This window comes from Schistocerca piceifrons, chromosome 1 (assembly GCF_021461385.2).
Source record: "Schistocerca piceifrons isolate TAMUIC-IGC-003096 chromosome 1, iqSchPice1.1, whole genome shotgun sequence".
Classification (NCBI taxonomy): domain Eukaryota; kingdom Metazoa; phylum Arthropoda; class Insecta; order Orthoptera; family Acrididae; genus Schistocerca; species Schistocerca piceifrons.
In genome coordinates this window covers 1,108,080,496-1,108,097,156 of record NC_060138.1, presented here as the reverse complement: position 1 = coordinate 1,108,097,156, position 16,661 = coordinate 1,108,080,496, and the positions used below count along the sequence as shown (strand labels likewise).

The window sequence follows — 16,661 nt, the reverse complement described above, 5'->3', positions numbered from 1 at the left end:
ACACTGTATTACCCTTTTGGTATCCTCATACACTTTCTGTATTTCTTCATCTTCAACTTGCAGCTTCGGCATGTATACCTGAACTATTGTTGTCGGTGTTGGTTTGCTGTTGATTCTGATGAGAACAACCTTGTCACTGAACTGTTCACAGAAACACACTCTCTGCCTTACCTTCCTATTCATAATTACTCCTACTCCCATTATACCATTTTCTGCTGCTGTTGATATTGCCTTATACTCTTATAATCATCTGACCAGTAATCCTTGTCATCTTTCCACTTCACTTCACTGACCCTTACTATATCTAGATTGAGCCTTTGCAAAACCCTTTTCATATTTTCTAGTTTCCCTACCACATTCAAGCTTCTGACATTCCACATGCTGACTTGTAGAACATTACCCTTTCATTGATTATTCAAACTTTTTCTCATGTGAACCTCCCCCTTGGCAGTCCCCTCCCGAAGATCTGAATGAGGGACTATTCCAGAATCTTTTGCCAATGAAGAGATCACTATGACACTTCTGCAATTACAGGCCACATGTCCTGCAGATACATGTTATGTGTCTTTCATGCAGTAGTTTCCATTGCCTTCTGCATCCTCATGTCATTGATCATTGCTGATTCTTCCACTTTTAGGAGCAGTTTCCCACCCCTAGGACAAGAGAGTGCCCTTAACCTCTATCCACTCCTCTGCCCTCTTTGACAAGGCTGTTGGCAGAATGAGGGTGACTTCTTATGCCAGAAGTCTTTGGTTACCAATGCTGATTATTAATCAAAATTTAAGCAGCAGCAAGATTCGAACCTGGGACCACAATATTCTGATGCAATATACTTACAATATTCTAATGGAATGCACTAACATTATTTTTCACTGTGGTTTTATGTGGATTTTGTGACACACTAACATTATTTTTCACTGTATTGTTATGAGAATGTTGTGATATCTTAACTTCTTTACTACCTGCCTGTCCGAACTTCTCATTAAGCTTAATTTCAATCAATGTTGGCTGATTGGACACTGATCTTAGCCTAAAAAAGTACTCCCATGAGTATGCCTGATGAAGTAGCTGCCCGAAGCAGCTGATCTAGCTCCCTATTGACCCTCCTGACAGAGATGTGCAAGTGGGGCTGATCATACTGCATGAAAGCAGGAACCAAGCTACCATTTGTATGGTTTGTTGCAGATGCTATTTCTAACTAGGTTCCACTCCATATTTTAGTCCTGATCCCTATCAACACTGTTTCTACTATTGTAAACATTTTTTATGCTGTCCACATTATTACGTCAAGTTCTTTTTGGTAGTTTTCTTTGGTGAATGGCAGTTTGTTGTCTATGGAGTGTGTGTTAAAGTGTTGCTTTCTTTTGTGAGTGTGGGTGGTTCAAGGATTGGGAAATGATAATGTCTGTTTCTGTGGGTTTACAGTAACTTTCAGACTTAAGCTTATTGATTTGTTGTTTGATGGTTATATCCAAAAACTTAATTTAGTTATTCTGTTCTCTTTCAATTAAGAATTTTATATTTTTATGTACCTTGTTGATGTCATTATCATAAAAAAATCATACAGACACTCTTCAGCTCTCTCTCTCTCTCTCTCTCTCTCTCTCTCTCTCTCTCTCTCTCTCTCTCTCTGTGTCACACACACACACACAGACACACACACACACACACACACACACACATTAGTTTTCAATAGATACTTCATTAGCCTGGCTGGCAACATGAGTGTCAAAAACCAAACAGGAGGAAACACATAATGAAGTCACAATATTTACATTGTTAAAAGGACAGTGTTCAAACAACTAGCTAGAACTAATGGTGAAATAATAACAGTGCACCACGAAGAAGGAGAAACATGGTGAACAGTGTGAAAGAAAAAGTTCAGAGTACAAAACTGTGCTTATTTTTTGGAAATAAATGTGCAATGCAACCTCCACACCAGATGAGAGGAAACACAGATGCCAAGAAACTGTAAGTAATTACTTATTTAGATAAAAAAACATGATGTAAAGTGTCTGATAAGCTAAAACTAACAAAACTGCATTGTTCTACATCCCGCTGGAGATGCGTTAGAGTAATAAAAAGGTGAAAAGCATCTGGGGAATATAAATTAAGTTGCAGCAAGAGAAGGTGGTTTTATTTACAAAAGAAATATCCCATAAATTATTCAATTTCACAGATATTGAAATACATTATTTGAAAGTTGAATCTCCAATCTTGATTGGTAAGGGTGTTACTATGCTCAGATAGAGAGGGTGGTCCATTGATAGTGACCAGGCCAAATATCTCACGAAATAAGCATCAAATGAAAAAACTACAAAGAACGAAACTAATCTAGCTTGGAGGAGAAACCAGATGGTGCTATGGTTGGCCCACTAGACGGCACTGCCATAGGTCAAACAGATATCAACTGCATTTTTTTAAATAGGAACCCCCATTTTATTACATATTTGGGTAGTAAGTAAAGAAATATGAATGTTTTAGTTGGACCACATTTTTTGTTTTGTGATAGACAGCGCTGTAATAGTCACAAACTTATAAGTACGTGGTACAATGTAACATTCTGCCAGTGCTGATGGTATTTGATTCATGATACCTGTGTTAAAATGGACTGTTTACCAATTGAGGAAAAGGTTGATATTGTGTTGATGTATGGCTATTGTGATCAAAATGGCCAATGGGCAAGTGCTATGTATGCTGCTCTGTATCCTGGATGACATCATCCAACTGTCTGGACCATTCGCCAGATAGTTACGTTACTTAAGGAAACAGGAAGTGTTCAGCCATATGTGAAACATCAACCATGATCTGCAACCAATGATGATGCGCAAGTAGGTGTTTTACCTGCTGTTGCGGCTAATCCGCACATCAGTAGTAGACAAATTGCATGAGAATCAGGAATCTCAAGAACATCGGTGTTGAGAATGCTACATCAACATCGATTGCACCCGTACCATATTTCTCTGCACCAGAAATTGCATGGCAATGACTGGGAACATTGTGTACAGTTCTGCCACTGGGCACAAGAGAAATTACGGGACGATGACAGATTTTTTGCACACGTTCTATTTAGCGACGAAGCATCATTCATCAACAGCAGTAATGTAAACCGGCATAATATGCACTATTGGGCAACAGAAAATCCACAATGACTGTGACAAGTGAAACATCTGTGACCTTGGCGGGTTAATGTATGGTGCGGCATTATGGGAGGAAGGGCAATTGGCCCCCATTTTATCTATGGTAATCTAAATGGTGCAATGTCTGCTGATTTCCTACGTAATGTTCTACCAATGTTACTACAAGATGTTTCAGTGCATGACAGAATGGCGATGTACTTCCAACATGATGGATGTCCAGCACATAGCTCGCGTGCAGTTGAAGCGGTATTGAATAGCATATTTCATGACAGGTGGATTGGTCATTAAAGCACCATATAATGGCCCACATGTTCACCGGATCTGACGTCTCCGGATTTCTTTCTGCGGGGAAAATTGAAGGATATTTGCTATCGTGATCCACCGAAAACGCCTGACAACATGCGTCGGCGCATTGTCAATGCATGTGTGAACATTACGGAAGGCGAACTACTCACTGTTGAGAGGGATGTCATTGCACATATTGCCAAATGCATAGAGGTTGACAGACATCATTTTGAGCATTTATTGCATTAATGTGGTATTTACAGGTAATCACGCTGTATCAGCATGCGTTCTCAGAAATGTTAAGTTCACGAAGGTACATGTATCACATTGGAACAACCAAAATAAAATGTTCAAACATACCTGTGTTCTGTATTTTAATTTAAAAAACCTACCTGTTACCAACTGTTCATCTAAAATTGTGAGCCATATGTTTGTGACTATTACAGCGCCATCCATCACAAAGCAAAAAAAGTGGTCAAACTAAAACACCGTCAGGTGGCTTGTGGAGTATGGATGTAGATGTAGATTTCTTTATGCACTACATGAATATGTAATAAAAATAGGGGTTCCTATTTTAAAGAAGCACAGTTAATATCCATTTGACCTATGGCAGCACCATCTAGTGGGCCACCCATAGCGCCATCTGGTTTCCCCCTTCAAGCTAGACAAGTTTTGTTCTTTGTAGTTTTTTCATTTGACACTTATTTTGTGAGATATTTGGCCCAGTCACGATCAATCGGCCACCCTGTATATATTATCTAACATGGTTTTTCTTATTACATAATGTAGTGGAATTTTCACTTTGGTATAACTTTTAGTCAATAGATTTCCCTCTGAAACTAAGCACAGTGTTAACATAAGCACATCAAAAATATTATCTTGAATAATGAATCTATGTGGGAGACAGTTTAATTGATGTTTGAACATCTTCCACATGTATACAACTTAGAAAGTGTACAGTATTTGAGGGAGAAAAAAGAATTAGTTATTTCCAGGTTACCAGGTGTTGAAGTCATAACAGCTATAATAATTCCATGCCATATCACTACCATATTGGAATATAGAGGTAGATATTGCTAAACAGATAACTGTGTCATAAAATATACAGCCGTTAGTTATAAATATTTTAAAATGCATTGCAAATCAGTTATCAAATTTTCACTTTTACATTTACAGACATGTATCTCGAACTGGGAATCCACAAATTCATGTATGTCCTGAAATTACTCTTTTACCTCAATTAGACAATATTTCAAAATAAGTTTAAAAGTGTCACTAGCTACTATCATACTTGTTTGTGGCTCAAAAAGAATGACTGAATCCTGAGGTCTCATTGGTCATTGTTCACATGGCAAGAAACAAACTTCACTGTAATTCATCTCATGGTCATTTCATTGGCTAGAATTCGTTGACATGTACCATATGACAGCCCAAGTCTGTTACAAACACTGTGAATTGTCTTGAGTGTAGTAGATACCACGTCAAAGTGCTGCTTGTGCCCACACACTGACTCATTTGATGGCATCCTGGCTTACCGGCATCGAACATCACATCTCGGCATTAGCGGGTCACCCGCTTCCAGTGTCTGCCTCGGGGTCATTCTTCTGGTTCATCATCTGGTTCAGTAGCTGACTTGCTCCAATATGGTGGACAGCAGCGTGGAGGGTAAAAATTGTAGAGGGAGATGAAGAGATGAATACACCAAGCAGATTCAGAAGGATGTAGGTTGCAGTAAGTACTGGGAGATGAAGAAGCTTGCACCGGATAGAGTAGCATGGAGAGCTCCATAAAACCAGTCTCAGGACTGAAGATGACAACAACAACATGGTTCACATGCACTATGATGCAGTGAAATGGCAATTTTACTATTAATCCAACTGGAAAGATGGTTTAAAGGACTTTATGAGGTTCTTTCTAATGCCATTTAAACTTTCAGTCTTGACCATTTTTCAGTACTGGATTGCACAAATAAACTGAGTCTCACTGCAGTATTTAGGTATAACAGCTCCCCAGTCATGATGAGTGCCTTGCTGGAGAAATGACTGATGATTTTGACCATTTACATGTTTCCATACTTCATGCAGTTTACTGGCTAAGTCCCTGACATGTAAATCGCTGCTGCCTCTTTCTGATGTTATGAAGTCAAATGGCAAGGTCATTTGCCTGTCATAGACGATTCCATGAGGGCTGAGTTGCATGCTGGTGTGGATCTTCATGTTGTAAGCACTGCTTAAGTATGGTATATAGGTCCCCCATGAAACATGCTTTCTGCCAATGGAGTGATTTATCATCTAGATGAGAATTTGATGAACTCTTTCCATGCAGCCATTTCCCTATGGGTGCACTGGCATTGTCAGTCTTCAATAAGCTGCAAACTTGCTGAAGTAAGTCAGAAGTAAAATTGGAACCTTGGTTACTAATTGTAGAACAATGTGAACTATATTTAAGAATTCAGTCTTTAACAAACACACACACCACAATGTCAGGACTTTGGTCTGGGTCATTAATAGAAATCTTGAGAAATGATCCAAAATTAATCAAGATATAATGATTTCCAACTTTCGTTTTTGATCACAGAGCTGCAGTACCAAGATCTACATGCTCAGAAGATGTGCTTCTTTCTGGGAGTTCTTGCAGAGGTGTTTTGGTTTTGCCCATACCATTCTTCTTATGCATGAATTACAACATGAAACATAATTGTAAACATCAGCTTACCAGTTCAATCACCAATATATTTGTGCTATTTATAGTTTTAGTTACTTTTTTGCAGCTGTGTCTACCCAATAGTATACTATGACATTCTTTTAATGTTTGTTCTTATAGGACTTCAGGTATGATGATGTGGTTCCCTTTAGCAGTACAGTATCCCATCAAGAACTTCAAACTTAGGATCTTGTTTCCATGACTGACGCTGCATGTCAGCCTCTTGCACATTTATTGATTCATCTCCCCTGCCAATTATGAAATATATTATGACTGTCCTCCCCAATGCATCAGCATTGCTGTGTAGTTTGCCAGATTGTTGAACTACCTTCAATTGGTACTCACTTAAATGAAAAGCCCAACTGGTTGATGTACTGCTGAGGTCCTTCAGATTGAGCTGCTACTTCAGTGTAATGTGACCAGTCACTGCAGTGGATTCTTAGCCAACTAAGAAACACTGGTTGTAGTTTATTCCATAGATAAGTGCATGTAATCCCTTTTTGCTTGTTGAGTAGTCACATTTGACACTTTTCAGAAGAGAGGAAATGAATGAAATTAGATGCTCTTCTCCATTGATTCCCTATGATAAAACTACCCCCATGGCAAAATTGTTAGCATCAGTAGCTAAGATTTAGGGTTTTGAGAGCTCTGGATAAGACGATACAGGAGTCATTATCAAAGCCGTTTTCAGTATTTCCGTTGCTTGTGAACATTCAGAACTGCAAGTAAAAGTTGCTCCAAAAATAGTTGAGTCATTGGTCATGTTATGTCAGCTACTTCAGGTACAGCAAAATGACATTTTGATATGGACAGGGAAACATTTGCTCTGCACAGTCTCTCAGATATGGCTTGTAGTCTGTAAGTATGTTGTTGCATGTCTTTGCTGAAAATGATAATATTATCATGGCTAAAGCAGACAATGAGTGGGTGTTAATCTTGTGAGTATGGTATCTGTCAGTCACTGGAATGCTGCTGGTGCATTCTGAGGACCAAGAGGAAGATGGTCCTACTTTTACATCTGTAGGACAATAAATAATGTTTTATCCCTGTAGTGTGGGTGTACAGTCATCTGATTGTGCCAATAGTTAGGTCACAAATAGAGAAGATTTTGCATGAACTAAGATAATCCAAGGAGTGTATAAAGTTTGGCTATGGACAGATATCTGGTAACATATACCTTTCAGATTCCTGGAATCAACACAAAACCTGTGCTTCTGCTCTCGTGTAAGTTACTTCTTCCTTACAAGTACTACAGTTGATGCCCAAGCTGGACCTGAAAGTTCTCTAGGTTTAATGAAATCCACTACCAGCTTTTCTTTAATCATCTCTTTGAGTAAGGCTTGTTTACTATATGGAATTGTGTATGGACATTGAGCAATGGGTACTGCTCCTCCTGTATGAGGTGCTACCCAGAATATCTGAGAATTTCATTGCATTGGACAAGCCATTAGATACCTTGAGATACAGGTCTTAGCTACTGTGACACACAGTCACATCATCTTCGGTGCATGCAGTTGTGACCTTTGTTCACGCATGTCAGAACATGTTTCATTGGTTGTACAAATTGTGAAATGGATTATGTGAAGGGGCAACGGATTTGCCTCAAATTCTGTTTCAAGTTGAAGAAAACTGCTGCTGAGAAACACAACGTGCTGACTGAGGCATTTGATGAGAGTGCACTGAGTCAGGCAACACCATTTGAGTGGTTTCAGTGTTTCAAGGAAGGATGAGAATCTGTGGAAGATGACAAACATTCTGGTCAACCACCAGCACCCATTTTCATCCACCAATTCATATTCTGGTATAACTTGCCATTAAGGAAAAAGTGTTTGCTGCACAGACATGTGTGATAAGGATAATAGGTTACATACACTCTAGGTCCTCTTGTAGACAGCTGCTTAAGTGGTTGGGCATGCCAACAACAGCTTTAAGGCAGCTTTACTCATTTATGAAATCTGTTGTTAATGAACCATCACAGTTTGAAAACACAGTAACATTAATAAATATAATACTATAGGAGAACAGTTTGCACTATCCACCACTCAGTTATTGTAGCACAGAAAGAATTGTCATGCTTAGTAGTTTACATTTCCTCATATGACTTTCTCTTTCTGTTTACCCAGTTTTTAAAATTTTGTCTGTTTTCACAACTTTCCCAAACAATTTCTTTTTCTTTTCTGGTCATTTTTTTGTATCATTTAGACCACTTTGACGGCGAGAAATTCTCACCCACTCATTAACCCTTGTTAACCACTTTTATTCTCACAATTTTCGTACAAATTTTTCTAATTTTTCTGGATTTTCCCCTTGCTTTTCTTCCATCACATTTTGTCTTTTATCTACCTTATCTCTTTTGCCACTCCCATGATTTCTAACACTCCAAACTATCCTCTCTTGCCATGATGAATCTCGTCACATCTGTTCTTTTCATAAACGTGCTTTTTCACTAAGGTCCCACATTCCGTTTCTTGAAACCTGATTGTCCCTTAGCGTTACTCCAAAAGGCCTAACAGTGAAGGTCACTGTTTCTTATTGTAACCCTACTCTACACCAGACTCTTTTACAGTTTCAAATACAGCAATCTCTTGCTCTTACCTGGCTAACCTTTGACCCAAATGCCTCATCAGCCAGTTTCCACTCCACCAGACATGTCACCTTCTACAAAATCATGCAATTACTGCTCATCATGTTGTCTTGGATAGTACCATCCTCAAAGCCACCTCAAAAACTATCCTACCTTCTCCTAAACTATCTGAACATTGGTGTTTCCCTTCCTGTCCCTCTGCAGCTCCCTAAACAGCCACACCATCAACCACCACTCCTACGAACTGGGCTTGGCCAACTTCCTTGACAGCCAACAGCCTTCACCACTGCCACCCATATCAATAATAACTCATAATCGCAAGAACCAGTCACAACAGTACAGTGTCCTCAACCTCTCATCTAAAGCACTCTCCCCTCCTGAATTATCCAAGGGTATCAATTTTAGCCCCAATCCTGCATTTGATCATGCTGCTTTCATGTAGGACCTACTTTCCTACACATGTACTGTCAACTGGAAATATCACTGTAACCAAACCCAAAACCTTTCCAATTGCAAACCTGACATTGAACCCTGCCTTGAACAGTTCCAACCATTATCCCAACTTGATCCACCACCACTACCTTCAAAGAATTCCTCACATCCAGCATTGCTTCACAACCCTTCCTCAGTTTCCTACAACATGTTGTAACCTGTCCTCTGCAGAACTACAAGGCTCTACATTCCCTAAAAGCAGATGACTCTATCATTATCCTTACAACAGACAAAGAATCTACCACTGTGGTACTTGACCAAAAGGAGTATGTTTGTGATGGTCTATGCCAGCTGTATGACACCTCTACATACAGCATCTGCCATTAAGATCCCATCCCTGTGATTCAAAGTGACCTTCAGTCCCTCCTTAAAACCTCAGGCCTCTCACAAGGACTAACACATTATAATGCAACAGCCTACCCCAGGATCATTATAAACTGTCCTATACCATGCATATATGCATCCATGTATTTATCATACGATTAAGTGCTTCCTGGGGTCTTTTATCTACATCTACATCTACATCCATACTCCACAAGCCACCCAACAGTGTATGGCGGAGGGTACTTTGAGTACCTCTATCGGTTCTCCCCTCTATTCCAGTCTCGTATTGTTCGTGGAAAGAAAGATTGTCATTATGCCTCTGTGTGGGCTCTAATCTCTCCGATTTTATCCTCATGGTCTCTTCGTGAGATATACATAGGAGGGAGCAATACACTGCTTGACTCCTCAGTGAAGGTATGTTCTCAAAACTTCAACAAAAGCCCATACCAAGCTATTGAGAATCTCTCTTGCAGAGTCTTCCACTGGGGTTTATCTATCATCTCCATAACGCTTTCATGATTACTAAATGATCCTGTAACGAAGCGTGCTGCTCTCCATTGGATCTTCTCTATCTCCTCTATCAACCCTATCTGGTATGGATCCCACACTGGTGAGCAGCATTCAAGCAGTGGGTGAACAAGTGTACTGTAACCTACTTCCTTTGTTTTCAGACAGAATTTCCTTAAGATTCTTCTAAAGAAACTCAGTCTGTCATCTGATTTACTGACGATTAATTTTATATGGTCATTCCATTTTAAATACTCCTAATGCCTACTCTCAGATAATTTATGGAATTAACTGCTTCCAGTTGCTGACCTGCTATATTGTAGCTAAATGATAAAGGATCTTTCTTTCTATCTATTTGCAGCACATTACACTTGTCTACATTGAGATTCATTTGCTATTCCCTGCACCAAGCGTCAATTTGTTGCAGATCCTCCTGTATTTCAATACAATTTTTCCATTGTTACAACATCACGTTATACTACAGCATCATCCGTAAAAAGCCTCAGAGAACTTCTGATGTTATCCACAAGGTCATTTATATACATTGTGAATAGCAATGGTCCTATGACACTCCCCTACAGCACACCTGAAATCACTCTTACTTCAGAAGACTTCTCTCCATTGAGAATGATATGCTAAGTAGTAATGTTTTAAAGATCATTACAACATCAATCCATAGAACTTCTCACCCCATCCAAACCGTGCACCCTCACATCTTACCTTCTTGCTAAGATCCTTCCTACTCACCTTAATCAACTTTATACTTACAACTACTTTGCCTTTGAGGGGCAGACATACAAACAGATCAGGGTACAGCTGTGGGAACCAGGATGGCTCCTTCCTATATCAACCTTTTCCTGGGATCCATAAGTCTTCAGCTCCTGGTTTGGTTTAGATACATTGATGACAGCTTTATCATATGGACTCATGGTGAGGCTGACCTGTTAAAATTTCTGGACTTTCTGAATACCTTCCCCCCAACTAAATTTCACATGGTCCTATTCTGAATCCCATGCCACTTTCCTTGATGTCTATTTCATCCTCACAGAAGGCTACACACTTCTGCCCATGTTAAACCTACTAACAAACAGCAGTACTTACATTTTGACTCTTGCCATCCTTTCCATGTAAAAAATTTTATCCCATACAGCCTTGGCATTCAAGGCAAACGTATTTGCGCAGATGCAGACTCTTCACAGGAATACACCACCATTCTCACCTCAGATTTCACTGGACATAATTACCCCACCAGCCTAGTTCAAAAGCAGATCTCCTGGGCCATCACATCCAATCACTGCTGATCCCTCCAAAAACAACTTTGGAGCACAACACTGGTCATTCAGTATTATCCTGGTCTTCATTGTATTAATCAGCTACTCTGTCAAGGCCATGACTTTCTATAATCCTTTGCTGAAATGACATCCATTCTGTCTGAAATTTTGCCCACTACACCTGCAATAGCTTTTTGTTGCTCTCCCAATCTTCGCAATATTATTGTCAGACCCTATGCTCCTTCTGCACCCATCTCCCTACCCTATGGCTCCTACCCCTGTGGCCGTCCCTGCATCAAGACTTGCTCTATACACCCTTCTACTAACATCTATACCAGCCCTGTAACTGACAAAACATACACTATCAAAGAGAGAACCACCTGTGAAATGACGCATCATATACCAATTGTTATGTAAACCTGTTCAGCCTCTTACATCAGCATGATTACCACCAGATTATCAGTTAGGATGAATCAGCATAGGCAGAGGATAAATACTGGCAACACACACTATCATGTTGCAGAGCATGCTCTACAACATAACAATCGTGACCTCAGTGCCTGTTTCACCTCATACACCATCTGGATTCTTCCCCCAGATGCCAGTTTCTCATAACTCCGCAGGTCAGAACTGCTACTACAACATGTCTTTGTTTTCACCAACCACCTGACCTTAATTTACGTTGATTTCTTTCGTCTCAACATTTCTTCACAGTAACTACTCCTGTCTTTACTCTTTTTTAGTTTACTACATCTTTAATTTTCTTACTTCCCTATTTTTCGCTGTCCCCCCCTTCCACCTGTGTTATATACAATGCACTTAGCTATTCACGCTTATTAACTCATACATGATGTTTTAGCAGTAATCTCTGTTTTGAATATTACCCTGTCTTTCATCTTTAAGATCTTAGATTTTCAAATCTCATCCAGTGCAGTCCCCAACATCCTGTCCAGTAAGTCTCCCTTGACCCGCAGTTTTCGGTGACTTGTGAAATCTATCTCTTTTCCTAGACCTCTCCAGTTCTGTTCAGTCACCCCTCTTCCTTCCCCTTCTGCCTGAAAAAGGAGGCACTGGCTCTGAAAGCTTGCCTAATTATAACCTTCTTTTATATGTGTGTTCTGCTGCCACTTGGTGAATAGATTTTTTAATCCGTCCAATTACATTATATTGACAGGAGGGAGAGAGATTCAATCATAAAAATCGTTGATCTGCTGTGAACTTCTCTAAAGAATTTAATTTAGAATAAAATTAATTTCTGTGTGTGTGTGTGTGTGAACTAAGGATATTAAATATAAAACATTTCATGCATGTAAAAAAACAAGAAATGATGTAATGGTCAGCATGTTGCCATATTTTTCACTCTCTCTTCATGTCACAGTGAGAGGTCCCAATTATTATCTAGTGGAAATGCAAATAATTAACTAGCACTTATTTATTTAGCTGTAAATTTAAAAAAAAATTTCCTACTTTTAGTCAATTATTTCTTTATTTATGTTATAAATTTTGAATGTTTTAAAGCATATCTCTTAATATTTTGCTATTTTTAAACAATTATTTGTAATATTTTACATAGAGCCTGCATTCAGCTGTTATTAATCCTGTAATAATCTTGCTCATATGGCTGTTTTAGCTTTCACTTTTTATTAAAGAATCACTAATTCTGAAAATAGAAATCTTAAATAGTTTACTTACACTCTATTTACAGATATTGGACCATTTGATTTCTTTGGGGATATCCTTGTCAGACTGCTGGTGGGATCCTGAGCATGAGACAACATTGCTGCACTGTGCAGCACAGTCAAGTGTGGAAATGCTGAAGAAACTAATAGACAATGGTCACACTGAAAGTACACATGACCACAAGGGATTCTCCCCATTACACATTGCAGTTCAATCATTAAATTTTATGGGCACAAAATATTTGCTTGAAGATGCAAATGTTCCAGTGAATGAGAGGAATGCTGATGGTAGAACAGCCTTGATGTTGGCAGTCAGTGATTCTTGGTACTATCCTGATGTATTTGACATGCTTGAGATTCTGGTGAATGCGGGGGCAGATATTAATGCTAAAGACAAATATGGGAAGACTGCCTACCAGTTGGCATATTATGCTTGGGCTGACATGACTCATGATGTACTAGATTATATGCAATTTCGACTGTGATTGTATAGGGGAAATGGAAAAGTTCAGCATGCCTTTGAAGGACTGAAGCAGTTCTTTACCTTCAGTATGCTTACCTGTACATGGTGTTTCTGTATTTTTAATTACATTTAAGTGCCACCTGAATAAATAACTAATCTTTATGTCTAACATTCTCATTCTGATGTTCATGTTTATGAATTAATGTAATTCTTGTAAATAATCAAAAAAAACAGACATGAATTCTTAATGTACATTAATTTAACAAACAGGTTGTATGTAGTGAGCAAGATTATGCCCTAGGTACTGCAATCATTATTTGAGGTAAATTTTATCCCATGATGTTTGAAATTCCTATCTCATTTCTTTCTGTACCTGGTATTCATGATTTTTCAGTAAATTAACATAAAAGGTGAAATTAAACTAAAGAAACTAGAAAAAGCATAAATTTTTACAAATTTACCCTAATTAAAATTGGTAAATTTTGTGAAATTAGCAAAACTGTGCTTGTGAGAAGCATAAGAAACTGGGCCACATGAATTCCATAAATTTGAACATGATGTTTACGTTGCTGATTTCAAAGTTGGGTAATACAGCTATACCAGTTGCAACTGATGTCATGAAATTTCCATTCAGTGAATAATTTGGACAATATTTCATACAGCTGCAGATCATAAAATCAAATGTAAGTTTCATAAGTTGAGATGGAGCATAAGATGATAGAAATGGCCTCAATTCCTTGTGGTGGTGACATTCTCCTTATGTGGCAATCATGAAAAGCTGCAAGCTTCAAAGAAGACATACAAAAACTATGATATAAGGACATGGACAGTGACATATGGTCGTTTGGGGTAAGCAGGAAGTGTGTATGGATAGCCAAAGTGCTTCAGGTGATCACTCACAATAAGCAGGGAATCCAGGTTTGTGTCAGCATATATTTTCATATGTCGCAGTGAGATGATACATATATCCTCATTGCAGCTGAGTTCATGAAATTCGTGTTTGGCAGGTAATTTGGAGTAGCAGATCTTCATGTTGTGCAACTGCTATCACCCATAAGGAACTTACACCAATGCATTCCTTTCTGGACAACAAGTATGAGGTGGGACAGCAAACCACACTGCAGATAACATGGTAAGACATTCTTCTGCATCCCTCTAGCACTGAATGAGGCACTAACACACAGATTGATTGCAGAGTGACGAGACTGACGTAAGAGTAGAGTGCACTCCTGACACATGATCATCTTATGAAGTGATCATGATGACCCATTTTCCAGCATTTCCTGTTACACCATAATATTATAATTTATTTAAAAGGATATTGTGATTTACATAGTCAAATGCCTTTGACAGATCACAAAATATACCAGTTTCCTGCAATTTCTTGTGTGATCAATTAATATATCATGTGATGCACTGAGTATTTGACATCAACATAGATACTAACTTAAGGCAAATACTGTCAGCTCTAGCGTGAACAGGCGAAGCATGCATCATATTCTAGTGCAGTATACCATGATTCATACACCATAGCGTAGATGTCATAAACAAATTATAACCACACAGACTAGAAATCCACCCTTCCTTACAGGAGAAATAACCAGATCACCAGTAAATAGTGTGGATCACAACAACAGCTAGAGCTGGCAGTATCCACTGTAGGTTAGTATCTATGTGGATGTCAAACTTCCAGTGCCTCATATAATAAATCTGGAATTCCATGGTGCAGTGAGTCTCCAGTGTAGTTTATGTAAGAGTGGCAATTACTGATTCTCCAGTGTATTTCTGTAACATGTTAAATATTGAAATGTGCATGCATATTCCACCAGCTCTGGCATCAGCTGCTTGATCACTCAGTTTTTCCTGTGATGCCCTTGGACCATGACTGCACTTTCTACTTGATCACCCATGGTCCTGGGCACACAGTTAGCACAGTGGGTATTTTATGTAGTCTTTTTTTATGTACTTCACAAGCCAACATGGCATCCATTCTTATGAGGGGAAGTGTTCCCATTCTGTTGGTGGCAGTTATGGACGTGAATAAGAAATTCTGCAGGAAGGTAAACTAACACTTAGGTGCCTTGTATCACTGGTATGCTGGTTTGTACAGTGTGATAAATTCACTTTGTAGTGCCTGTATCTTTGGTGCATTGTATCCAATGACGACAGCAAGATTCTGTCAAAACCAGTCATTGTGAAATAAAAATACCAAGTGATCTTTGCTGCAGAAGATTTTCCTATTTATAAGTGATCTAAGCTGCTTTGCTATATTTAGGATATCTACATCCAAGTTCCTCATGTTGACAGTTGTTCTTGATTCAAAACATGTAATATTTGCTTCATCTTATTCATTGCAGGAATTTTGGAAAACCATGTTTAGTAACTCTGCTTTTGTGGCACTGTAATCAGTAATATTACTACTGCTATTGCACAGTGAAGCTATTGATTGCATCTTGCAGCTGACATGCTTTACATGGGATCAGTATCTCTTTGGGTTTTCTGCCAAATTTTAAAGGAAGAGTTTCACTGTGGAAACTATTAAAAACACTAAATGTTGAGCCTCTATAATACCTCACCAATATTGGGGATTTTGCATACTTTTAAACTTGGCATACTTTTTTCATTGCTTCTGCAATACTGTTCTGACCTATTTGTGTACCACGGGGATCAGTACCACCTCTTATTAATTTATTTGGTATATATATTTCAATTGCTATTGATATATTTCATTGACTTTAAACCTCATATGGTCTACAGTTAAGCAGTCAGATTTGAAGGAGTGGAGTCTTTCTCTTAGGAAGGCATTTTTTAGATATATTTTGCCTTATTTTTGGTGGATTTGTATGTTATGGTATTCAGTTTTTCTACAATGGCCCTATGGTTGCTAATCTCTGTATCCATCATGGTGCTCCTTATTTGACTAGGATTATTTGTTGCTGAGAGGTCAAGTATGTTTTCGCAATCATTTGACCTCTCCTGAACTAATTGTTCAAAATAGTTTTCAGAGAAAGCATTCAGTATGGATTTGGACGTTTTGTGCCTACCACTGACTTTAAACATGTCTTTTTGCCAACATATCAAGAGTAGATTGAAGTCACCACTAACTGTTATATATGTTATGTGAATGGGGACTTATTTGAAATGAGAGACAAATTTTCTTTGAACTATTCAGCAAATGTATCATCTGCATCAGGAGGTCAGTAAAAGGAACCA

The 16,661-nt window shown here is 38.6% G+C and overlaps 1 protein-coding gene across 1 annotated transcript in view; it reads left to right on the top strand.

Moving 5' to 3' along the window:
* LOC124776613 (serine/threonine-protein phosphatase 6 regulatory ankyrin repeat subunit B-like) overlaps positions 1–13,610 on the top strand; it is a 379,233-nt gene extending 365,623 nt beyond the window's left edge. The window contains exon 22 of the mRNA XM_047251691.1: positions 13,012–13,610. Coding sequence (XP_047107647.1) covers positions 13,012–13,470 — 459 coding nt within the window. The 3' untranslated portion in view covers positions 13,471–13,610. The remainder of the gene's footprint in view (positions 1–13,011) is intronic.
* The last annotated feature ends 3,051 nt before the right edge of the window (positions 13,611–16,661 follow it).